Here is a 27,261-nt window from a genome sequence, read left to right as displayed (position 1 = left end):
AGTGTTCAGTGGGAGACCACAAGTCCCACCAGTCAATTCTTACCACTAATGCTTTACACAACAGGTACTAATGCCAAGTGATTACCCTGTGCTGTTTTAGCACATTCACTGCTTGTAGACCACAGCGGCAGTTGATCCACGTCTCTCTGAAGGGGGTCAGTCTGATGAGCTCAGCAGAACAGGGATCCCCCAGCTGAAAGCCAGTCTAAACCAGACACAGGGAGACGGGGAGGGACCGCTGCCATCTGTTGCTGCTATGGGAAGTGGACGACTGAAATGTAGCTCACTGCTATAGTCTGGGACAAAAACATTGTACTTTGCAAATACAGAGAACCGGGAAACACCATTTGTGTGTTTGTGTCCGGACAAGAGTAAAAGTAAAATATGTATAAATAGAGTTTGCATTTACCATGACACTAGTCACACCTAAAACAATTTACACAATACTGTTCAAAAGTTTAGGGTTGGCAAGATGTTTAAAAAATGCTTTTGAAATACGGTTTCCTATTTTATTTTGTAATTTATTCCTGTGAATTATCAGCAGTGAATATTCCAGATATCAGCGTCACATAATCCTAATCATTCTGATATGCTGATTTGCTGCACAAGAAACATTTTTAAATGAAAGTGAAAGTGAAGTGACATTCAGCCAAGTATGGTGACCCATACTCAGAATTCGTGCTCTGCATTTAACCCATTCAAAGTGCACACACTCAGCAGTGAACACACACACACACACACACACACACACACACACTGTGAACACACACTCGGAGCAGTGGGCAGCCATATATGCTGGGCACCTCAGTCGTGTATTGCCGGCCTGTGACTCAAACCCACAACCTTAGGGTTAGGAGTCAATTTCTCTAAGCACTAGGCCATGACTTCCCCATTTCTGGTTATTATCAATGTTATTATCATTGCTTCATATTTTTGTGAAAACTGTGATACATTTCATTTTTCAGGATTCTTGAACAGAAAGTTCAAAAGAACAGCATTTATTTGAAATGAAAATTATTTTGCAATATTATAAATGTCTTTATTGGCACTTAATTCACCCTTGCTGAACAAAATGTATATTATTTTCTCAATAAATAAATAAATAAATAACCTTACCAACCCTAAACATTTGAATGCCAGCTTATGCTATCATAAAGTAGTTAATTTAGCATGTATATATTCATATACAATTGTAAAACCAGATATTTCAGTTTTAACATTGTAATAGATATCAATCTATAGACGTGACTGGAGGTCCATCAGATTTATCATTCTCTTGATTTTTTTTTCTTTTTTGGTCTCCGTCAGTATTTCTGTCTTTGTCATAAATGCACACACACATATCCACTCTCTCACACACTCAGGCTTATAGGAAGGTCAACAGCTAAGGCTTGAGGGAGAGTAAGCTGCTGTGTGGGAGTTTCACTTTTTTGGCAATTTTTCTCAAAATGTGACATTGAGTCATTACAATCCCAAGAGTATGACTACTGACACAGCCTTACAGCCTATGTCCACTGGTGCAGAAGAATCCCAGGCAATAGTGTTCAAAATTCTAGAAGCCTGTGTCTGTGGATGAGTCTGTAAAATGTACGATGTAAATGTACAGTATATCCTTTATGATTGCTGTCAGTACACACTCAAAATAAATAATAAATTACATAAATACTGCTGAAAAGTTTGGGGTCAGTAAGATTGTTTTTAAAATAATTTTATTTCAAATAAATGCTTTATGTATGTATTTTATTTATTTATTTTTATTGTTATTTTTTGAGTACCAAACCAGCATATCAGAATGATTTCTGAAGGAGCATGTGACTATTGAAAATGCAGCTTTGACATCACAGGAATAACTTAGAAAATTCAAAAATAAAATTGGAAACAGTTATTTTAAATTGTAATTGTACTTCACAATATTATTGTATTATTTTGTAGCAAACAAATGCAGTCCTTTGATCAGAAGAGACTTATTTCAAAGGAAAAAAAATCACAAACTGAATGGTAATGTACAGCATGTGTACTCACATTACTTATAGTTGTGCTGAGGCGTGTTTACTTTATTTAATGAGAGTTCAAGTAAAGTCTTACTGGACGCTGGTGTGTGGAGCAGTACTGTCAGATGGTGGAGTGCTTATGCACTGCTGATCAATAACATGATGGATTGGGAGGGAGCAGAATGTGACTGAGAGACTATCCTGTAGCCATGCATTGACATCAGTGATGTCTGAAGTAATACATCGCTTCAGCATGCCAGCCTTTCTTCTCTTTCTCTTACTGTGAATTTTGTTTTTGTCTAAGTCTCTTAACCCCTCCATTATTTATTGGAGTGCATGGAGATACTTCCACGTCCAAAGTATATGTAAATATACTAGTGAAATAGTAAACATATATGTATAGTAAAAATGTACATACTAGTAAATATACAAAATGTATTTGTCAAATGTGCAACAACATGGCAGCAATACTCACTGAACATAAAATGCAGCATTCTATGAGCACTTAATTAAAACTAGTTAGATATAAATTTTAAATATATTTTGATATATTTAAGAAATAAATGTATATAAATGACAGTAAAGAAATATATATAAAAAAAGCAAGTAGTAAGTTTTAAGAAAGGAACAGATATAATAAACTTGCGATACTATAAGGCCATTCAATTTAAAAAAAAAATTTTAATTGTAGGTGTGTGCAAATTATGATAATGTTAAAAGAAGCAATTAGTAAAGAAAAAAAATATTGTACATTATTACCATCTACTAAAAATAAACAATTTATTCCATTCACTCAAATTGTCCAACACTATAAATTCAGACTGTTGAACCACTGTGCATAACTCAGCTCTACCAGACCTCTATTTTTTAAAGCAGTATGAAGAAATGCTCAGATTACTTAAATGGATATTGAACAAATTTCTCTTTACTCTTTGATCATTCGCTACAGCACAGATTCAAATGCTAAATTAACCATATCATCAAGAGTGACTAATCCTTTCTTAATTCCAAGCATCTTTGGAAATGTATAAAATGATTCTAAAGGAGACTTATATGGACTGAAAGCATTCCCGTCTGCTGAAAATAAATTGTATGCATTCCAAAGGAAAGGAAAATGCATTAACATTTGGGAATGAGATGAAATATAGCATGTGAATTACTTACACATTCATGATGTTATTCCACCAATTTGGGTTGCAGTTTTTATGATACTTGCAAAGAACTGCTGTAAAAGTCAAAAATCTTTTATGTTTTAAGGATGCAAATCATCATGAGAATAAGTTTTATATCCAGATGAACTTAATTAATGTTTCAGGAGAAACAAAAAACAGCTTTTTCTGTCTCTGTTTACTCCTCTATAATAAATCAAAATTCATAATTCATATCTTCCTCTTCTATTCATGCATTGACATGTTGTTCTGCCTAGCAACTATAAAGATTGACCCCTGAAGCCCGATGGGTAATGAAGAAGGATTCTGCAAACAGAGAGTGTGTGTGAGTCAGTTGCGTCACAGCATCACAAATGCGCCATGACATCCACCAAGGCTGTGTCATAATTCAGATGACACCGCGGGTGATTGGCGCACTGGTATCGATTTAAAAACCGGCCGCTCTAAAATTAGAGTCTCCTCACATCTGTGACAGGGACACAGACACAATCAGCAGGGCATTCTGGAGCCTGGACTCGTTTGACAGTGCACTCCGATTGTGGCCTAGTTGAGTGGAAGGGGGACCAGCCATCATAACAGAAACATTCCAAAGCACATTCCTCACAAAGCCTCACTCTTAATTTCATTAGACTGTGTGGAATGTCTAAGCACACAGGAGGTCTTCTTTCTACCCCCACAGAAAGAAAGAGAAAGAAGCGGAAATGAAAAACACAAGAGGTCTTGTCTGAGGTCTGTTGGTCAAGGCACCTGCATAAATGCACGAGGTAAAAAGACAACACATGCATTTCATATGCGCGCACATGTTCACAAAAACATGCAAGCAACTCATTCTCAAAAAGCTTTTTGTATATCGCACAATATTAGAGTTCCCATGTTAAAATTTGACTAAGGATATATATACAGTATATACTGTATATATATATAGAAATATTCTTCTATACATTGTGTGCATAATTACTATGCAAGTTGCTATTATGATTCATTTTTTTCCCAAGCACATTTTACCAATTACAGACCACATTAATCTTCATAACTAATATTAATTTTGTATTTAATCATTGATAAGTTATTTATCATTGTCCATTAGGGCTGGAAAAATTATTAAATGCCCATGAGAAGGATGCAATACCAATGCAATACTAGAATTTGCAAAGTTAAGGCATGACCGTTGGACAGCAAAATGCTCATTGCTCACATAAGCAATTTCACAGGCATACAAGTATGTATTTATGCCACATAGCAGAGCCGGACATTTATGAATTGGATATATTATTGGTTAATCTATACTGAGGCAACACATGAAAAGAAAGCACAGGAACATCTGGCTGTCTATGTACACATGTGCTCTGTCTGGTGTGTTTGGACGGGCCGGTGAGTTCTCAGATGATCAATGACATCATGGATTCACAAGGATGAGCTTTAATCACCAGTATTAATTAGCCTCTCTTTTCATCTTGGCCTGCTGTGCACTAGAACAACACTTTATCTTTTGCGCTCTCTTTTTAACACCTCTGGTTCTTTCTCTCCTCCGGATCTTCCCTACTCTTTCACTCGCACCTTTTTCACTTCTTTCTTTATTTCTGTTTTGTAAGATGTTTTCACTCTTATTAAATCCAGCTGCTGCTGTAATGATACACTTCATTCCTGATAAGGGTGTAGGCTAAGTTATTCCAGGAACAGGATGGTAGAGTGTCTTTTTTTTTTTGCACACATCTCAGAAAAACCTCCCCAATACTGTGCAATACAACATCTGGGAATTATTACTAAGGGTTCGTGATAACAAAAACAATGTAATCTCAGACACCGATCCACTTCATGTCTGGATAAAACTGATGAATTTACTCCAAAATAAGTTGGATCGAACAATGTTTATGAGATATAAAGACTGGTACAGATGTCACAAGGAGAGGGGGAAGCAAATCAGACATTTACTGATTAACTGCACAGTAAAAGAGCCAGACAGCTACATAAATCAACACCCCTTCTCCTTTCCAACAGCTATCAATTCACTCCAGTGGTAGCTGTTAAATTTAATAAATTAAAGCTGTAAGCTTTACTGATGGCAGACTTAAGAGAGTAAAAAAATCAAGAGGTGTCGTCCTAAACACACACACACACACAAATAAATAACAAAATAATCGCAGATGATAAACCTTGATTACGATTACTCGTACAAAATGAAATCCAATGAGAGAAAGACCCCAGCATTGTCTGGAAGTCCCTATCTGAGACTGTCTCACTCTACAACAGTAACAGTATCTTACTGAATGAAAACAGGGTGAGCAGTGTAGTGTACACTTAATCCCTCAGAACAGGCGAAGCATTAGCTGAGAGGAAGTCATGAGTGCTGTTGGAATGATACCTGTTTGAGTGAGATAAATTATAGAGCATGTAATATTTCCATTCAGAGAATGACCGTTTTTTTGTGGACCCCTTCCTACATTTCACAAGTTTGGGAAGAGAGAGAATAAGAATTTGAAGGAAGAAAGAGTCAATCCTAACAGAGCTAATAACTTTCTCAAATTATTTCCTGCTTTAATAACGCTGACCAGCAATATAACCACATAAACTGTGGAGTTTACTTATTTACATCTGGGTGCAGATGGATGCCAGGGAAGCAGTTTCATCAATTGAAGAAATCATGTTCACTTCTAAAGTAATCTCACTGAAAGCCTGACTCATGAGAAAAATATCTGTACAATATATACACACGTCATCCTGCAGTTTGGTGACATACAGGGGACGTTTCTGACATATATCATAATTAATGAGCCTCTATTTCAGTATTTTGAAGTACCTTGGAAAATTGCAACACATAAAGCTCAAGGTCTCTTACTCAGAAATGTTCAGTTTGAAGAGGTTTCTTCAAACAGGCTACATAAATCCACATAAAATGCCTTCATTCTCCATCTTCTCAAAATAGACCAAAGTACAAGGACTTACTCTTCAATTTCTGATTCACTATTACTACAGTCTCTCATTTCCCTCTCTCCATACTGTACCAGCAAGACAGAAAACAAGAGGTGGCAGTGTACAGTATATATACAGAAAGAGAACTATCTCCACTGGCGGCCACTATAATATCAATTGAGTTAATTAAATCATCTAGCAAGTTCTCTGCCAGGGGAAGCTCAGTTTTGAGGTCCGCTCAAGCTTCATCGATGTCACTGCACACTGAGTGTCGTCTTCCTCCCTACATGTCCACCCATCAGGGAACAAGTGCACTTTCACACTGATTTAAAGCACTGTGCTCCACACAGCATGGCAGGCCTAATCAAGTTAACAGGCTCTTCCTTATTGAGTGTTGCTCTCAAGGCAACCCCGAACAGATCAAAAGACATCACGGCACTCAAATACAGCACTGAGGCACAGTGAGCTGGAGTAAAGGAATGTGTTTTAACTCATATTTATATGGTATGAGAGCATGCTGTGTGCAGTTTGGTCTGAACAGTTTTAGTGTAGATAGAATGTGGTAAAACTCTGCCCTCTGCAGGACACTATGAGAAATACATCCAATTTGAGCTCTGCGTCCATAAATGCATTATTTGGTCTGACTAGAGATTATTTTGTGACATTTATATTCAAATGTTTAACATTTAACGCACAACATTTATTTCAAAATTTGTCTTATCTTGAGCCACTGTGTAAGGAAAATATTACATCAAGCAAATTAGATGAATCGTGTGGTTAGAATGATTTGAAAACAGAGTTTGCATTTTTTTTAAATAAATGTAAATGTATTTCAATCTATTATTTTTAGTGTGTAAAAGATGGAAATATGCAGTTTGAAGGGACAGTCCACCAAAAAATGAAAACTCTGTTATCATTTTCTCATCCTCATATCACTCTAAACCTTATGTTACAAGATGGGAATGACATGAGGGTGAATAAATGTTAATAATTTTCATTTTTTGGGTGAACTATCCCTTTAAACCATAAAGCTGTGACTTTCCATCTGAGATAACTTACCATCATGGAGTAATTTATGTAAATATAACAGTACACAAATATTATGCTGATATGATTGAACTAACAAGTGATTCTGCTGGCATTTACTCACAAATGTCAATTTTTAACCCAAATTTGACTGTTGCTGTTGTGTTAGTTTAGAACTCTGAATGGTCAATTTCTAAGACTCCGAGAATAATCACAACATTGTTTCTGATAGTGTATATTTGATATTCAATAAAAATCCATCTGTTTTCAGCACAAAAATGAGGAGCAGAGAGAGAAAAAATCTAACTCAAATGAATCGTGATAGTATCTTTTAACTTAAATGATCTGAGCATTGATTAAGCGATTTATCAAACCTAGGGATCATAAATCTGGCCAATAATAAGTGAAGCGGACTGACCTGCGACCTTCAATGTGACAGCATATTTTCCACATAATTGCTTTAGCTCATGCTTAAGGGAACAGTCAATATCTGCTTGACTCTATATGGTTTTGAAGAGCAGTTTCTCTTAGTCTGTTTTATTTTGTGTTCCTTTATTGAAATCTCCTCCTACACCTCTTTCTGTGTCTAATTCACTCCCTCTCTCACAGACACACACAGAAGCAGACAATGTGGAGCTCTGGCAGGAGATCAAAGTATATTTACTGACTGAAGTAGCTCCAGACAGCAGCCCACTGGTCAGCTCTGCTCAGCCTCTTTAAAAGGTTTCCATTAGACCCCATCACTTCTTTTAAACTCCTCCAGAGCATTCTGTTATAAAGGGACCTTAAACAAACCATTCCCTTATTTAATGGAATTTGGCCGAGGAGGCATGAAGGCAATGCAGGGAGCATCCCGCCACAGGTAGAGGACAGAAATAGCAGCTCTGATCCTAATGGGGCACAGCAGAGGGTATGGACCATGATGAATCAAGCCTGAGGGTACAGGGCAGCACTGGGTACAAATCACACAGGTCCACACAGACAGAAAACACTGTTTGCTCATGAACACTCATACCAACCGAGCACATACAGTACTGTTTGAACAACACCCACATGGTTAATAGATGATGTTGCAAGAAAATGATCCATGCTCTTTCCATATTTTTGAGTGCTAAAAGATTCACACTGATGTTTATAAAAGCAGAAACAGAATACATGCCAAATGATCTTCCTTAATCAGGTCACTTTTCTCAAGTATCATCACCCTCTTTTATCTCCCTCATGCTGTGGTGAGCTGTCATGAGCATGAAACAGGAAACCCAAGGCTTCTGAAAATCAAAAAGAATACACCTCGGGTACAGCTGAGTAACACAACAGATTGACATTTAGATGAGTTAATAGCACTTTGATTTCTTTCTAAGAATAATTTATGGGGGAAATTTGTTAAGAAAGAAAGAAAGAAAGAAAGAAAGAAAGAAAGAAAGAAAGAAAGAAAGAAAGAAAGAAAAAGATAGAAAGTCCTCATTTTGCAGTAAATTTTAAGTTCCTTTTCAGGAACTCGAGCTGCGTCAAGCGCTTTGGGGAACGTCCCTGGCGAGACCGACTCTGAATATCGTGTGCAATCTTTCCAATGGAAAGGGCGTGACGTCACAGGCGGGGTGACGTAGCGACCAGGAAGCTATAAAGGCACCTGCCACGCAGCTGGCTTCAGCTTCTTGTCCTTCAGCAAGCGCTCTGTGTGTGCATGTCATTCTGTCTTGTCAGTCTTGCTTATTGTCGTTCGTCACTATTGGCTCCTTTAAGTAGCTATAGTATGTCAAAGAGCAAAGCTAAGACTAAGCATCTGAAGGGTGAATCCAGACCGCGTTCAGATTGTGTGTTCCTCCCTACTCAACAAAGCTAAACGTTAGAGACGGGGATACACACGGTCTGTGTGTGGTCTGCCCGGGATCAAAGCGCGCTGCGTATGATTTCACGTGCGCTTCGATCCCGGAGGGCTCTCTTCGAGAAGTGAGCCTTCGCCAGCATTCCTCGCGATGACGGTCCCGCTTTCGCCTAGGTGGAGCGGCGCCGGCCGGCATTCGTTGGGTTCGCAGATCGATCTGCTGGAGGGAATGGAGACGGGCACGTCCTTATCTCCTACCTTACCCACCAGATCTGCCCAATTCCGGGGTTTGGAAGCCCGAGCTTCCGTTCTTCCCCCCCGAGCATCGGGCTTGACGCTCTGCCTTTCTTTCTCCGAGGAGATTGACACGGAGGGCGTCGGCGAGCTTGTAGTTGCACAAACATAAAGTTGCATAAGCACCAGTATACAACAATCAGTGTTATGCCTAACTTTACACGGGCATCGTTAATGAGCAGCTATTTAATCTCCGAGGGGATTAATATTGTTTGAGTGACTAAGCTATTCGCGCGCTGTCGAGGCAACGCGTGTATTACATCATTTTCAGTTTTGATGTGAATTTTTCCATATTCAACCGCGTGTCTAGTTATTTAAACTCCATTAAATAAAGAGGAGTTAGTTCTATCACTTCAATGTGTACTTTATCACAATCTAGACCGTGTTTACTTGTCTGATTGTTTGATTACTTTAAATTCTGAGGAATATAATGACTTTGAGAAGTCAATATAACACTACAATGTGTACTTTATCACAATCTAGACCGTGTTTACTTGTCTGATTGTTGGATTTCATTGGATTCTGAGGAATCTAATGACTGTTATCTAACTTCGAGAAGTTCAGTATATCACTTCAATGTGTATTGTATCACAATTCATACGGTATTTACTTGTCTGATTGTTTGATTGCATTAAATTCTGAGGAATATAATGACAGTTATTTGACTCATGAAGTTAGATGTACTGGAGGGACTGCTGGGCGGGAGCAGCCCCCTCCGCATACAAACAGAGCGTTGCCGCCCGTGTTCTCCGCTTCGGGACCAGAGGCTGAAGCAACGCTCTGGGCCAGTGACTTCTCAGCCTAATCCGAATCCGATGGAGCCGTACTTCAGGCTGGGAGGTCCACGGCCAAGAAGTCATGACGCATTTCGGTCACGACTACAGAGGGCGACCCCTATTGGGGTAGAGCGGTGTCCACCTCATTACACGGTGCCCGTCTCACCTCAGTGCCCTCGGGAGGTGGGTCTGCCAACCCTGCCAGAGTTTCAGGGTGCAGCGGCTTCCAGCGATCACTGGTCTCAGTTATTTCCGCCCGTGAGCATAGCGGAGCTGAGACGCTCGCCGCCCCTTCGGGGGCCTCTTACACCAGAGGTCAATCTCGAGAGACTGATTCCCTTAGTACATTAGTTAGCAGCATCGAAACTACTGCCAAATGTATCTCAATGGGTCCTGCACACAGTAGAAAGAGGCTATCGCATTCAGTTCGGCCATCCACCGCCGACATTCAACGGGGTTACACCGACAATAGTCGGCCCCCGGCAGGTTCTGGTTATGGAACAAGAAGTGAATACCCTATTAAGGAAGGAGGCCATCGAGGTGGTCCCTCCTCTATACAGGGAGTCTGGGTTTTATAGCCGGTATTTCATAGTTCCAAAGAAGGATGGGGGGTTGCGTCCGATCTTAGACTTACGTCATCTAAACCTCTCAGTAATGTCACTGAAGTTCAAAACGCTCACTGTCAAACAGATTGTAGCTCAAATCAGATCCGAGGACTGGTTTCTCACAATAGATCTCAAAGACGCATACTTCCATATCCATCCTTCCACAACACCGGAAGTTTCTGAGGTTCGCTTTCGGGGGCAAAGCCTACCAATATCTACTACTTCTCTCACCCCGCACGTTCACGAAATGTGTAGATGCGGCTCTGGTATCCCTCTGTATGCAGGGCATCCGCATTCTGAACTATATCGACGATTGGTTGATTTTAACTCAATCAGAGCAAATGGCGGATCAACATCGAGATGTCGTTCTCGCACATATGGGGGAGCTGGGTTTGAGACTAAACGCCAAGAAGAGTGTACTTTCTCCAGTTCAGAGAACCACCTATCTAGGCGTAGTGTGGGATTCGACCATGATGCAGGCACGTCTGTCTCCTGCTCGGATCGAGTCGATCCTCACATCAGTCGAGAGAGTCAAAGAAGGCCAGTCACTCACTGTCAAACAGTTTCAGAGATTGTTAGGGCTTATGGCAGCTGCATCCAACGTGATACCTTTTGGCCTCCTGCACATGAGACCCCTACAGTGGTGGCTCAAGACCAAGGGATTTTCCCCAAGGGGGAATCCATTACGAACTATCAAGGTCATGCGGCGATGCCTTCATGCCTTAGACATATGGAAGAAACCTTGGTTCTTGAATCAGGGCCCGGTGCTGGGAGCTCTTGGTCGCCGTGTAACGCTAGCGACAGACCCTCACCCATGTGGGTGCGGTCATGAGTGGCCACCCTGCCCGCGGTCTGTGGAACGGTCGCCATCTGACATGGCATACCAGTTGTCTAGAGATGCTAGCTGTGCATCGAGCATTGAAATATTTCCTCCCAGACCTGAGAGGTCACTATGTGTTGGTGCGCACCGGCAACACATTGGTGGTTTCTTATATCAGTCACCAGAGAGATCTGCATTCACACCTCTTGTACAAGCTGGCACACCAGATCCTTCTGTGGTCCCAGGACAAACTCCTCTTGTTCGGAGCAGTGTATATTCCTGGGAGATTTACTGTGGGAGCAGACATACTGTCGAGACAGGGGCCGAGGTGGTGAAGTAGATATGGAGAGTTTTTGGACCTCTTTGCGACTCAAGAGATATTGCAATGTCCTCTCTGTTTCTCTCTAGTTCATCCAGCTCCTCTGGGACTGTACGCTATGGTACAGAACAGGCTGAGGCTTCATCTGTACGCCTTTCCCCCTATCGCTCTGTTTCCGGGAGTTCTGGTGAGAGTACGCTGGGACGGGGTCCGTCTTCTATTTGTAGCCCCGTTCTGGTAGGGCCCATTATGGCTCGCAGATCTGAGCTCTCTCCTCGACGGCTCTCCATGGGAGATTCCGATCAGGACAGATCTACTCTCTCAGGCGCAGGGCAAAATAATTCACCCTCGCCCGGAGTTGTGGAAGTTGTGGGTGTGGCCCCTGAGGGGGCACAGTTCATAGCTTCCGGTCTCTTCAACCGAGGTTGTTGAGACCCTCCTCCAATCCAGAGCTCCCTCTACGAGGAAACTGTACACCCTGAGGTGGAAGCTCTTCACCTCATGGTGCAGAGACCGCCAGCTTGACCCTGTTAACTGCCCAGTTGGTACAGTTCTTGTTTCTCCAAGCTAGGCTCTCTGCGGGGTTAACTCACTCCACCTTAAAAGGTGTACGTGGTGGCCATAGCTGCTTACCACGTCCCTTTCAACGGTCAGTCAGTGGGTAGACACCCCCTAGTTACACGTTTCCTCCGTGATGCGCTGAGGCTGAGACCTCCAGTACGGTCCCGTGTTCCCCCCTGGGACTTGGTTGTGGTTTTAGAGGCTCTTTGTAAAGTTCCATTCGAGCCGATACTTGATATCTCAGATAGACATCTGACGCTTAAGACTGCCCTGTTAGTGGCTATCACCTCACTAAAGAGAGTTGGAGATCTTCAGGCCCTTTCGGTGGCCCCTACTTACCTAGACTTTGCCCCTGGTATGAACAAAGCATTCTTATACCCTCGAGCGGGTTATGTTCCTAAGGTTCCCTCTGTTACACCACAACCTATTGTACTGCAGGCCTTCTGCCCTCCTCCCTTTCGGGAGCCAGACCAGGAAAAGCTAAATTGTATGTGTCCAGTGCGAGCACTGGACGCATACGTCCACAGAGCTGCCCTGTGGAGAAAATCTGACCAATTGCTTGTTTGCTACGGTCCTCCTAAAAAAGGGGTCTCCTGCCTCCAAGCAGACCCTAAGTCGTTGGATAGTCGAGGCTATCAACGTCTCCTATGAGTCCTCTGGTCTTCCCCTTCCTTTTGGGAGCCAAGGCTCACTCCACTCAGTGTATGGCGGCCTCTAGGGCCTTCTCAGCAGGTGTGTCCCTCTTGGACATCTGCAACACTGCGGGGTGGTCCACGCCCTCTACTTTTGTCAGATTTTATGACCTTGATATGCAAGCCACTCCTGGCTCTTCTGTTCTCTCGTCTTAGCTGTGCTCTTCGTATACACACTAGGCAGGGATTTGGAAGTCTGGCAGTGTGGGCACATCGTTCCCCAAAGCGCTTGACGCAGCTCGAGTTCTTGAAAAGGAGCGTCTCAAGGTTACGAACGTAACCCTGGTTCCTTGAAGGAATGAGACGCTACGTCGCAGAGCCATACTCCCGGCACCCCTGCCAGCGCTTGCTTCCCTACTCGAAGCTGAAGCCAGCTGCGTGGCAGGTGCCTTTATAGCTTCCTGGTCGCTACGTCACCTTTTTTGCAAAAAGCAAAAAAAAATTATAATAATAACAATTCTGATTTATGTTGAAACTGAAACTCTGTTTCTCTGTTATATTATTGAGAAAAATATACCCAGACACACTGAAGAACAGAGAACTTGGTTGTCAATAAAATAATGTCATCATACAAAAATGATTAATAATCCTAAAATAAGCTTCATTTTAAGGTTATTATATTTAACTAAAACTTTGAGTGTGCGTGTCAGGTGGGGGGGTGTTTGGGTATAAAAATTATGCATTTTTCATTTTGTATAATTTCAGTTGAAATAATCAAATATCTATAACTAAATGAACTATTAAAACGTCATAATCTATATAAAAAACAAATGAAATGACAAAACCATTTAATTAAAATTTTAACAGAAAAATTTAAAATAATCAAATTCAAGATATTAACAGAAATGTAATAGTATATAAATGATACTAAAATATCACTGCTGAATTTTCTTGAATTTATTTAGCTTTTGAGTTGAAATATGACTTGGATATGCTACTGTGACCATATTTAAATTCAAAGAGAAAAAATAATCATGAGCAAAGATTTTAGTCATAATGCTGAGGAAAGTCAAATAAATAAATACAATAGAACAACAAACCTCAAAATATTTGCTACATCTACAGCTCACATTTCATTCACCTGCATGGTTGCTTTTTTTAAATCTCAGAACAGCCCTGTCATCCTCTCCTGGGGTCAGATATCACCCACACCAGTGGAGGTGTAAAGAGCTCCAAGGAGGAATGAATTTGTGAAGGTAAGTGAAGCAGAATGCTTATTTTCGCTATTTCCTGTAAATAAGACATGCAGCATCCCAGCCTAAAGCTGCTCAACATGGCTTTCGTCCTCTTACTGTAGAACAGCCTTTCTCAGAATTAAACAGCTCAGTTTAATTCAGGACCAAAGCAGAACTTATATGAATACACATGTACGCCTAAAGACATCCCCGTCTTCAGTTCAAAGCTGGGTGAATGGGAAAGATCTGATCTTGTATAAACACTGTGTCTACCCTCTCTTTCTCTCTTTCTCTCTCTCTCTATCTCTCCCTTTCACGTCTTATATCACTTTATTTACCCCCACCTTCTTCAGTCTCTCATTCTCGTATGCTCCCTCCATTAAATAAAGAATTTTCCAAGAATCATTCTTCTTCTCCCCCCTCTGCCATCAGCCAACTGTGTTTCCATAGCAACAGACTAAAAGACTTGAATCCTCCGGCTCACACAGAATCAGTGGTGGCAGGCACATTTCAGGGGCGACTGAACCTGTTGGTGTTTGATGTTGCAAGTGTGCAGCAAATGCAAGTAAAACTAAACCAATGGGTGCATGTTACCATAATAAATCCTAAACGCTGTGTGCATAACGCGACATAATGATATAATACATCATTCTGATAAATGAAACACTAGGGTGGAAATGACAAAGTGGCCTCACTGCTGTTTTCAAAGCATCCTGCAAATGGCTAAATGTGCTTTGTCTATATTAATAAGCTGACCAACATTTGCTTTAAAACATATGCTGTGCATGAAGATAATCATAGCAATGCAAATTGATGATTTGGAGAATCTAAAATGACAGAAATCAATACACAAGAATGGAAGGCAGCACACACACAAACACACAAACATGGTAAAAATACACACTATATGACACAGGTACACGTCTAATCCACTCTGCTTGCGCTCATACAGCTCATCGTAAATCAAAATTCCATCAATTGCCTCTGAGCTTTGATTTCTCCCCTGACCTTCTGCATGTCCATGTAAAATGTATGACGTTTTGGAGCAATGGAACATCCTCAGGCATGTTTCTAAGCTTCATTTTAAACACTCAAATTCCAATAAATGATCACCAGCTCCACATACAGTATATTAATTCCTAAGGAAACAAAGGCTTTTAATAAAAGCATGTAGCACGCTACATCTCAAAAGAACAGCATGTTCTACAGAGCAAGAGAAGTGCATTTAATATCCAGCCTTGTTATTTCCCGGCGTAAACAACAGGGTTTGGGCTAGGGGTCTAAGCTTAAATATACTTTAAGACTAGGCAGTGTATTTCGGATCCATCTGCCAATTGTGCAGCATTGTGTATGTTTGTGTTTAATTGCATTTAGGGTTCGTTCTGGTTGCAGACAGGGGTGTAGAAGCAGGTGGTAGAGGGGGAGGGGTGATATCTGGCAGAATGACTGTGTTCCTCGCAGAGTGCAACATCTCACCAGACACAGCAGATATCACCTGTAACATATGCCTAGCAAAAGTGCATTAGCAGCTAATCTGGTTTGCTGGGAAGATGTTGTTTGTTTTCAAAGCAATGCAAAGCAAGGCATCTGTGTGTAATAGTTTTTGTTCTATTGTTATTGATTTTCGGTTCTGAAGAGGAAATTGGACACAGTTATTGAGATATTAAATATATGCCGGCCCCAAGATACTGAATGAATGATTTGTATGCTGTGCCAGCGAGGTCCTAATTCACTGCTGGGAGTCTTTCATAACCAAATCAGCCATCAGACTAATACAGACTAACATCTCTTTGAATGGGGAAACATCAAATTTCCAAAACTGGTCGCCAAGCTTACAATTAAATTTAATGTTTGAAATCACCAATGAAATCTGACAACAACTGTATCATAAATGTTGTTTATTTTGCTCAAATAGAGTAAAAAAAAAAAAATTATATATATATAATATATATTATAATATATGTTATATATTATATAATTATATATATATATATATTTATTTTTTTTCAGGCTAGATCAGCCAGTGCGCATGCTCAGTCCTAGGCAAAGTCTCAGAACACTTAATAGGGACTTTAAGCAACAAAAGCTGATGGAACGGCAAAGAAAGTGTGATTGCACAAGCGCGACTTTAGGTGCTACTTAATGACGTGTACATTGTAATGGTCTACTATGGGAGTACAGCTAATTTGCCATAGTCACTACGTGACAGATTAAAAGACGAGTATATTAAGGTAAATATAGGTTTTTAGACTTATTGGCATCATACAAGACTAAAAACTCTATTCTTCTAAAAATAAGTTGTAGTTTAATGTCAAATGCACGTTTTCTCTTGTCCATTTAAATGACATAATTTTTTTTACACTAATGATAAATGATTGAATGTTTCATCATCCTCTCGGTTGTTGCTGTTGCTTAGTGATTTTTCACTCTTTGGCTATGGTAGTTAACGGTTTACGTCAGATCGCCGTTGACATTTCATCAGCTGTTGTTGCTTAAAGTCCCTACTGTTTCTATAGCAACCAGGACTTCTAACTGCAGCTGCAGTGTCACGATAACTTTACCGATTAGGAATTGGCTCTTTTGCTCAGAAGGCGGGACTTTGTTTGTTAGGCGGCCATATTGAGCGTTGCATTTTTCCCCATTCAAAACTATATGAGTGACACGTCTTAGGTATTCTATAGTCTTTTATACTATATAGAAAGTACTTTTTAAATGGTCATTAAGTACGGTAATGGCTTATTTAAAAGAATTACCTACTGGAAGTACTTCATTCAGCCAATAACTTGTTTAATTCCTGAATAAATCGTATGAGTCGCCACCTACTGGTGAAAAGACGTAACCTGCAGACTCACCATGGATCATGTAAACACGGACAAGCAGAGTGATAAAAACAGTGTCTATTCAAAGAACATAAATATGTACATGTATGCAATTATGACGGAGTACATTATTTTTCCTGCAAACTTCAAAACAGTTATTAAACATTAATGAAACATTCATGAAAGCATCCAGTCATGAAACCTGTGAGAAAAAAAAAAATGTCTGATATTATTTGACAAAAGCCAGTGGAGAGCAGGTCAGTGATTCATCCTCTCATGTCTCTCAGTGAGCATCCCAACCCGATCTCTTGCTCAGCCACAGCAGGCTGTTCTAAATTATTGATCCGTGTTCTTTTGTCCCACATAATTTAGAAGCTATTTTGCATTTAAAGACAGATGAAGGAGTGCTCTGAATAATTAATCGTGGCCTCTGTTTAACAGTCCAGAGCTCTGGATCTCTCCTCAGAGAGCATTTTTTTTCTTTCCTGAAAAAGCTGCTGTAATGGAACGAAAACTGGTGTTTAATGATGCCAGACATTTTTTTTAAATGGTAACTTTTGCATATAGCATTCATCCACTTAAAATTCTGCAGTCAAAACATCCAGCCCTCCCCCCCTTGACATGAGGATAGTGATGTGTTGATCCCAATTGGAGGCTGTCTTTGGAAGTGATACATGATTGATGCCACAGTTAGGCTCTGTGAGTTAGCTGAGACAGACACGACTACCCAATACATTCAAATATTCCTCTTATTTTTATCTTCTATCTCCTTCTCTTTCCTACACACACACACACACACACACACACACACACACACACACACACACGCACACACGCACACACTCACAGTCCATTCCTTTCCCACACACATCATCTGTCTTAGTTTCTCACATTTTTTAATCTTCTTCAACTCTCTGATGACCATTTGTAGTTTTATTACCTTTACACATCACTGTCAAATTAGCTTGGCACACACATCTCTATTCCTACAAAAGGGAATTTCCTTCTTTTCCATTAAGCTCAGGCTATGAGCCAAGATTCCCCACACTTCTATCACAAAAGTGATTTTCTTTCTAGTTAGAAATACTCTATTTGTCTTGAGGGAATACTACAAAGTAAACCATCAGGGGTGGATAAATCCAACAGAAGCTAATCAGCTGCTCCCAGAACCTGTGAGGATCTGCCAATATAAAACTCTTCTTCAAGTGAATAACAATACTGATCAAAAGTTTGAGGTCTTCAGTGTTACATAATTATGCCTACATAATCCAGTAAAAAAAAACGTAATATAGTGATTGGTGCTCAAAAATATTTCTTATTATTATAAATGTTGAAACGGTTATGCTGGTTAATATTTTTGTTAAAACCATGATGCATTTTTTAGTCGTCTGTTTTTACTTCTTTACTGTCACTCTTTTACTGTCACCAATTTAACTCACCTTTGCTGAATAAAAAAAATCTTACTGATACCAAAATTTTTAATAGTAATGCACAAAAATAAATGATTTATGAAGCAATTCGTGCTAATGGTGTGAGAAACAGAAAATGTGGCTGCATAAGCCATTTAATTGATTTGTATTCACGCCTGGAAAATAAAATTTCCACACTCATTCAATCTCAGCATGTGTACCATATGCTGCATATGATCATAATAACACAGCTTCTTCTTTCAGAGATTGATCTTTATCAACCAAATAAATACCCCCAGCTAGGCACGTGTGATATATTCCCCATTCCATCATTAGCTTTATGATCGGTCATCTGTAGCAGACCTAGATCAGATGCTAGACAGGCTTTAAATTTCCCTGGTCATCAGCCCCATCTACATCCTTCACATCAATAATGAATTAACTTCTTTGAACTGCAGTGAGACCATTTCTAAATTTAGCTACTATAAAGTCTCCTCACGTATGGGCCGCCATCAGGCTGTCACTGTAGGGTTGCCCCTCTTTCAAAATACTCATACACCTGTACAAATAAACACACAGCCACATACAGACACATTCTCTCTTGGTTGATGTTGCAATTACATGTTAACAGGGAAAAATTGCTCCAACAAAGGCAGTGGCAGTTGCCGAAGCTCAGGGGAGGAGAGGTTAATTACTCCACAAATGGCTAAAGCAAATGACTAAAGACTACATCAAGCACCTAGGCAGCCCTAAGAGAATAGAAAGAGTGGCCATCTGTATAAAAGCAATCATATGTACAAGTGTTGGTACACCCTATCAAGGGGTGCTGCAATCACCCATCTTTAATCTTAGAACCTTAAATATCTTAAAAATCTGTGGTTTGTGAAGTCTCTTTAAATGTGTACTAAAAGCAGCAGCTACAGTAAGCCATCTGAGGTCAATTCACTCTGAATCCTTTCTATACCAGTCATAAACATTTTTAAGTTCATTACATTTAGTATTATCTTTAGGCATATGCTGCTGCGCTGCACACAGCTGTTATAAATATCTCTCATCTGAACATTCTCAGTTTCAATGAAATCACAAAATGAAATGCAAAGAAAATACACCATCACTGATACACTGCTACCTTACAATTTAGGAATTGGAATTTCAATTGAATTGAAGATAAATTGGAAAATTAGAATTCAAATTGGAATGAAAGTGGAATTTACTAAAATTCAACACAGCAAATGCATTCTCTGTTCTTTATGCAGTAGAGACATATTTTTCTTTAAAATAAAAAATGGAACAGATAATTGTTATTTTTTATCTCAGTTTTTTCTTGCAGTTTTTAGTTTATCTTATCTTTCTAAATTCTGACTTTTCTCCTCATAATTCTGAGAATTAAACTGCATCCAATTCTGAGAATTGTGAAAAAAATCTAACTTGTGAGATAGAAGTCACGGGTGCCTTTTTAGTAAAAATTTAGATCTGTATGAAGAGGTTTTTCAGCCCCCACCATAGCACAGAAACTGTACTTGTTTAAATTACAAATGACTTGCTTCTTGCATCAGATCAAGGCTGCATCTCATTGCTAGTTTTACTTGATCTTAGTACTGCATTCGACACCATAGATAATGACATACTCATATCGATTATCAAGATCGATTGCAAAACTATACAGGTATTCAAGGACAGGCTTTAAAGGTACAATTTGTAAGACATTTGCAGTAAAATATCCAAAAACCACTAGGTTCCCATTCTAAACAGTGACATGGAGCAATGCAGTCGCCTGTCAATGACGTTAGTTACCCTTTGTTACCGCCTTTACTGACGTAGAAACCACATGACAAAAGTGTTGTGTACAAATGCAGAAGTAGTGTCTAGCGTCCAGCAAACCACTAGCTTGCTTCAAGCAGTTCCTTATTTACTTCTTCTTGCACGTTTTATGGTGGATTGTGTGACTTATTTATGGAACATGATTACCGTTTACCGTCTGCCGCTGGTTCCCGTAAACGTAAGCATATGGGCCAACCAAACAACCCAAGAAGATTTTGGGACAAGAGGAGAGAAAGAGCGAGGATCAATATTGGTGTTGCATTTTCTAGATGGAGAGAGCTTCGCGACAAACTTCAGCTAGAAAGAGATGCCGATCTTGCTTGTGTTTTACTCGACAGGTGAGTTGTTTTAATTCATATCTTTACAGAAAACGTATGCTATTATAACGATCAACAAGATTAGTATTATGGGGCATACACGCCAAACGCGGGGCATCGCATCTCTAGACCCGCGCGAGGACGCCTCTGATACATAGTCTCATCGTGTCTTTGCATTGACTTTGTATGTAATCTACTCGTGCAAATTGTTGAACTCGCGTTTGCTATGTATGCCCAATTATTGTGTTTGAATGTACACAAGTGTATATATTTGTTGAACAAGTGGTAATCATTTTCATATTGTCTGATTGATGGCCGTCAGCGGTTTGGTAGAAGACAACAAATCCCATCATTCCACACTCCTTCTTAGCGTCATCACGCGATTGTTATTGTTTTGGTAGTGGGCCCTCTAGTGGCAGGTCCTACAACCTGTACCTTTAGGATGGTTTAGATCCTACCTGTCCGATCGCTGCAATGTTGTTTATTTAAATAGGGAGTCATCTCATTTATCACCAGTAAAGTATGGAGTGCCACAAGGATCTGTCCGAGATCCTCAGCTATTTTCAATATACATATTGCCCCTTGGTAATATTATTATTAAATATGGGATTAGTTTCCACTTTTATGCTGATGATACTCAACTATATATCTCAACAAGACCAGGTGAAACTTCTAAATTATCTAAGCTAACAGAGTTTGTTAAAAACTTAAAAGATTGGATGACCAATAATTTTCTCCTATTAAAGTCAGATAAGACAGAGATATTACTTATTTGACCAAAAACAGTACACAGAATCTTGTAGATTACAATTTGTAACTAGACAGATGTACTGTTACTTCCTCTTCAGTCAAAAATCTGGGTGTTATATTAGACAGCAACTTGTCTTTTGAAAACCATATTTCCCATATTACAAAAACAGCATTCTTCCATCTCAGAAACATTGCCAAGCTACGAAATACATGTTACCTGTTTCTGATGCAGAAAAGCTAGTTAATGCATTAACGACCTCTAGACTGGACTATTGTAATGTACTGCAAGGTGGTTGTCGTGCATCTTCAATAAACAAGCTACAGGTAGTCTAGTCCAAAATGCAGCAGCTAGAGTCCTTACTAGGTCAAGAAAATATGATCATATTACCCCAATTTTACAGTCTCTGCACTGGCTACCTATAAAGTTCCATATCAGTTACAAAATATAATTACTCAAATATAAGGCCCTTAATGGTATAGGTCCTGCATATCTAACTAGTCTTCTATCACGCTACAATCCATCACAAATCCTAAGATCACAAAACACAGGACTTTTGGTTGTACCTATTATAGCAAAGTCCACTAAAGGAGGTAGAGATTTTTTTTTTGCTTTTGGCTCCCAAACTCTGGAATAGCCTTCCTGATAATGTTCGGGGTTCAGACACACTCTCTCTGTTTAAATCTAGATTAAAAACACATCTCTTTAGCCAAGCATTCAAATAATGCATCTCATAATTTTGAACTGCAGTTATATCTGATTAAATGCACATTATTATTCTTTAGTTTGGGTTAAACTAAGAAATTTTACTTGGTTGGAATAGCAGCTACGCTAATTATGTCTCTATTTGTTTCTCTGTTTTGCCACAGGATTTATATCCCGTGGTAACTAGGATTTACACAAGCTCCAGTCTGGATCCAGAACACCTGAGAAGAGATGATGCTGACCCCTCAGAGGACCTCAGATGATGGTAACCCTGAAACAACATACAGACCTACCAAATTTTGCTATAAGTTTGATTGCATCATATAATAATTGCTGTTAATAGTGTTCATCGTTTGTTTGATTACGTCTTTAATTGATTGTTCCATACATTTCTGCGATATACACATAAACTGACAGTCACCACTGATAAGCTACTACGAAATATTGTAGATAATTAATTTTCTGTAAAGTAAAGTGGCTTTGCAATGATTTTTTTATCATAAAAAGCGCTATACAAATAAACTTGAATTGCAAAAAAAAAAAAATTTGGATCCATCTGTCTACCTATCTAGACATCTAGACATACATTTACCTGGACATCTATCTATCTATCTAGACATATAACTAACATCTATCCATCTATCTACATATCCATTTACCTGGACATCTACCTAGACATCAATCTAGAAATTTTTAACTTTCAAGGCCTTAGCAAGTCAACATTTTAAATTTCTCTCAAAAACTTTGCTTTTTTAGTTAAAAAAATACATCCATACAAATTTATTTAAGTTTTAATAGTACATCCTTACATTCAAATTTGAACAATTAATCTGCATTCAAAATCAGAATCTGAAAAGATGCTTTCAATTTGAATGGAAAATCCAGCCTGGTACAATGTTTGAGCTGGTGTGTGCCTATATCTCTTTTTTAAGAAAAAAATTATAAATAAGATAAAGTCATCTTGCGTTATCATTGTGATTTAAAACTAACGTCTGTGTCACAGCTCTTTTAAAACACTATATTACATTGCATTAGTGAGACATTAGCATGACGCTGGATTTCCAAAACCAGCAGTAGCCTATGGTTGCCAGAAAGTTGCCAGCTCCCCTTCCCCCACACGGCTCTCTTTAGTGAGTGCACATGAGATGACTGGGGCCAGGCAAGTGGCTTTCAGCCCACCGCAGATTCACGGGGATATCATGGCTTTTATGGCTTGAATCAAGCGGCTTACCCGTTTAATTTGTGAGATTACTCCTCTAATTTCTCACTAAAATAAACCACTAAAGTTAAAAAAAGTTTAAAGTTTTCTTCATGTGAAACCCCACTCGGATCGCAATAAACAATTGTGTTATGCTCTGGGTCACATGTACGACACTTTTACTGGCAGCTCATCTGTTAATGGTGTAGGATCTCGCACATGCAAATACAGCATGTTCACTAACACATTCACGCTGGCATATGCCTCTAGTGCTTAATAGCACCACTCCTCCACATCTCTGACGTCAGTGAGTTTTGCACATGCTCACGTGACTTACACTTTTGCTTTGCACATCACATGATCAAAGAGGTAATCTGATATCATCTGGCAGTGGGGAATATGAATGGGGACATGCCACCTACTGCGCTGCTGTCTGTCAGCCTGCGCTTCGGGGCTAAAGCATGTAAAAGAAAATCTGTCCAGTGCATATTTTTCTGCTGCCTAATGAAATTTAAACAGCCTAATGTGATGCTTTGGGTCCTTGGGACTGTTAGTCTTGATGTCTGTAGACCCCACAGAATCATGATAATGTCTCTGCTAGAACAAGAAGATAAAGGCAATAGTGAATACACAAAAATCAACACCTAAATAAATTAGATGTTATTTAGCGCTACAATCCAGGGTTACAAATGAACTCCACTTCACTGAAGTGTTTATTGTTGTCTTGGATCAATAGGAAGGTCTTAAGGTAAACAGTACTGATTGCTATAAACACAGTGATGGTCTAATTCTGAATAAAAACTGTTAACTATTCATGGGCTTTGATGAAAGGCAGACCTGATGGACTAGCACGAGGCAGAGTCAGTGAGCTGTGGCCTGTTAATACTAGCGAGGTCAGTACGTTTATGTCCAGAAGCCATTTTCCCCACTGCTCTATTTAATTTGGACATGTAGCCGTAAATTATAGAACGTTGCGGTGCCATGGTATGCTTTGAGTAAAAAATAGCTTGATTCGATACAAGTGAATATCTCAAATTGAATAAAAAATTTGACTTTTGTGTTAAGTAAATCTCTGGAGGGAAGAAGAAGAAAGAAATCCATCTACATCTATATTTAACAGCACCTTGGGACAGTGAGTACACTGACAAAGCAGTCATGATCACACAGTTATTTTCTGGTTAAGATGGATTATTTTAAGTTTACTTTAAAGAAACAGCTCGCCCAAAAATAAATGTTCTGTCATTATTTACTCACCCCAGTGTTATTCCAAATCGAATGACTTTCTATTTTCCGCACAGAAAAGGAAAAAGTATATATAAAACTGCCACTGAACTGAGGTTTCAAACTTTAAAAAGGATGCAAAAGCATCATAAAAGAATTATAAAACACACTACATTCAAAGTTTTCTGTCCAAGTCACATGAAAGGTTTGTGTGAGAAAAATTATTCACCGAATTCCAGACTGAAATAAATTTTTCTCTTTAGGATGTTCAGTAGCATTGTCTGGTACTTACATTTTTTTTAATCAAATTATATAATGAATCAATTGACCCAGATCCCAGGTTGGGTTATTTAGCTCTTAAGTTCAACTTGTTGACTCCATGATCTGTTCACAGCTGTTTACAGCCCACATGGAGGGGCAATCAGCAAATAACTTAAAGTTCAGTCTTTCTGTCACCCAAAGCTTATGAATGATGTCAGAAGACTTAAAACATATTGCTCAAGTCATTTGGACCACTCTTATGATGCCTTTGCATACTTCAAAGGGGAAACCGGATGCAAAGTTCATTTTTACATGGTCTTTGCATATAAATGTGTATTAGTGTGTGTACACAAACCTCCCTACAATGATAAAAATGCAGTCACTTCATTTTTTTAAATCCCCAAAAAACATAAACATTATCTCAATTATAGAGCCGTTTTGTTTTTCTGAGCGGTATTAAATTTAAAAGTTAACATAAGAGTCTTCATTATCTCCTGACATCAGAGTAATTGAGGACGCAATGGATTAGCTTTGTTTTTGATGGTAATGATCCACCAAATATGAGCAGTAGCTTCTTTGCATTTAAAGAGACATATATGCACTGAAGCGGCTTGCTGTTTTTGACAAGGTAAAAATATGTTTTACATGACCAGTGATGTTACAGACATTTAATGAAGAATCATACCAACTTGTGGAAAAGTTGTCCCCTTTAAATTTAAAGGCCTCAGTTCCATTCTTTGTAACTGCCTTTTAGGTTTGGAATATCATAGGAGCGAGTAAATTATTGCAAAATGTTCATTTTTGGATGAAGTGTTACTTTAGGTCACAATTTAAATGCAGCGTTATGTCAAGACAGATTTGACCCTGGTGACATTGGCGTGCAGCAAAGGATGCATTTGATCTTCATCACAGTATCAGGATTACCAGAAAACTAAAAATCACAGCTGTGATAGGGACATTTATATAGAGGCAACTGTGACTAATTTCTTCTCAAAACAGTCAAGCTAAGCCAATGACTCTCTCAGCACATGCTCAAGAGGTGTTCTCACTCTGCCTGTGAAAAACAAGTGACTGAATGACATCATCTCTGCATGCACTATATTGACTCACATTGCAGTCCAGTAGATCTATACTGTCCAGGCTCTTGCTTCTGTGGATGCGGCCCTTGATCCTGCGAAGTGATGGTTTGCCCTGACTCACAGCCGCAGCAGGTGGCGTCGCAGCAGAGGCAGCAGAGGCAGCGGGGGCTTCTGAATCAGGTGGCACCCTGCAGTGGAGAGACATTAGCACATAATCATATGGCATGCTGGGATCCTTAATGTCCAGTCAGACCAGATGCTACCAACATTTATACGCTTTTATCCAAAGTGTCTTAGATTCAAGGTACTGTTCAAAAGTTTAGGGTATGTTGTTTTTGAAGAAATTATAAATATTTTGACGTTTAGTAAGGATGCTTTAAATTAATCAAAACTGACATATTTTTAAAAGTAAATACATATTACAAAATATTTATATTTTATATAAATGCTGTTCTTTTAAAAACTCAAATTATAAAAAAGAAAATAATAATTAAATACATTTTTTCAACATTTCAGCTGTTTCTTCAAATCAGCATTTTAGAATGATTTCTGATTATCATGTGACCAGAGCCGATCCTCCCTATACGCAAAATACACAAGCTGCATATGGCCCCCAAAACACCAGGGGCCCTTTGCTCTTAAAGATGATTTCAATTTAGTTTGGTTTTTGAATTTGGCCAGCAGTTATGAAACATGAATGGTCATGTCTTTCTACATAAAAATCAGTCGAGTCATGTAATGTGAATGTCATACAGTTTTGGTCGAGACTAAAAAAACGAGTTGAAAGCATACTGAGCCGCAGAAGAGACACTGTTTCTCAAGAGCTTTCCAAGAGCATGATTCGAGATGGAGTGAAACATGGACAAATGCGTTTCATTTATTCGTTCATAACCACTCATTCCCCACTTCAATCAGAGTCTCATCTCCCATTCCCTTTAAAAGCCAGTTGCGCTTGTGCCATGGCAGATTTGCTATTTACACGACAGAATTTGCAAGCGTGAAGACAGAACGCATCTCCAGAGATGAAACTGAGCTGCTTGTGTGTGATCAAATAGGTAGCCTAATGCAATGAAATGACTATCCATTATGACATGTAGGCATTTTTTTTATTTATTTAGCCTACACAATAATAATCTTTTACATTGCAATCCTTAAATTTTTTTATGTTTGGCATGTTTGTGTGCTGCTGTGCGTCCCTGTGTGTGTAATAAGCGTGCTGTGGTCCCGCCTATGCTAAATAACTTTAATATATATATATATATATATATATATATATATATATATATTAAACTAATGCATTCATTCTACTATTCATTCTACTATTCATTCATTCATTCATAACTACTCAAAAACCAAAACATTCCACCCCCCACCACCCCACTGGCCGACACAGTTTTGAGTAGGACCCCGAGAAGATCGGCTCAGCATGTGACACTGAAGTAATTGCTGCTGAAAATTCAGCTTAGTCATCACATGAATACATTACAACACTAAAAATAGAAAACTGCACTTTTAAATTG

The 27,261-nt window shown here is 39.2% G+C and overlaps 1 protein-coding gene across 12 annotated transcripts in view; it reads right to left on the bottom strand.

Moving 5' to 3' along the window:
- tjp1a (tight junction protein 1a) overlaps positions 1–27,261 on the bottom strand; it is a 141,407-nt gene that overhangs the window by 78,428 nt on the left and 35,718 nt on the right. For all 12 annotated transcript variants that reach the window (XM_059530101.1, XM_059530090.1, XM_059530094.1 and 9 more), the window contains exon 2: positions 25,773–25,929. Coding sequence is in view for 11 of the 12 variants with exons in the window: in XM_059530090.1 (XP_059386073.1) it covers positions 25,773–25,929 (157 nt within the window). In the remaining variant the exon portion in view is untranslated. The remainder of the gene's footprint in view (positions 1–25,772; positions 25,930–27,261) is intronic.

Source organism: Carassius carassius, chromosome 3 (assembly GCF_963082965.1).
Source record: "Carassius carassius chromosome 3, fCarCar2.1, whole genome shotgun sequence".
NCBI lineage: Eukaryota > Metazoa > Chordata > Actinopteri > Cypriniformes > Cyprinidae > Carassius > Carassius carassius.
The sequence above is the reverse complement of the archived record's forward strand: the minus strand, read 5'-3'. Positions and strand labels throughout refer to the sequence as shown.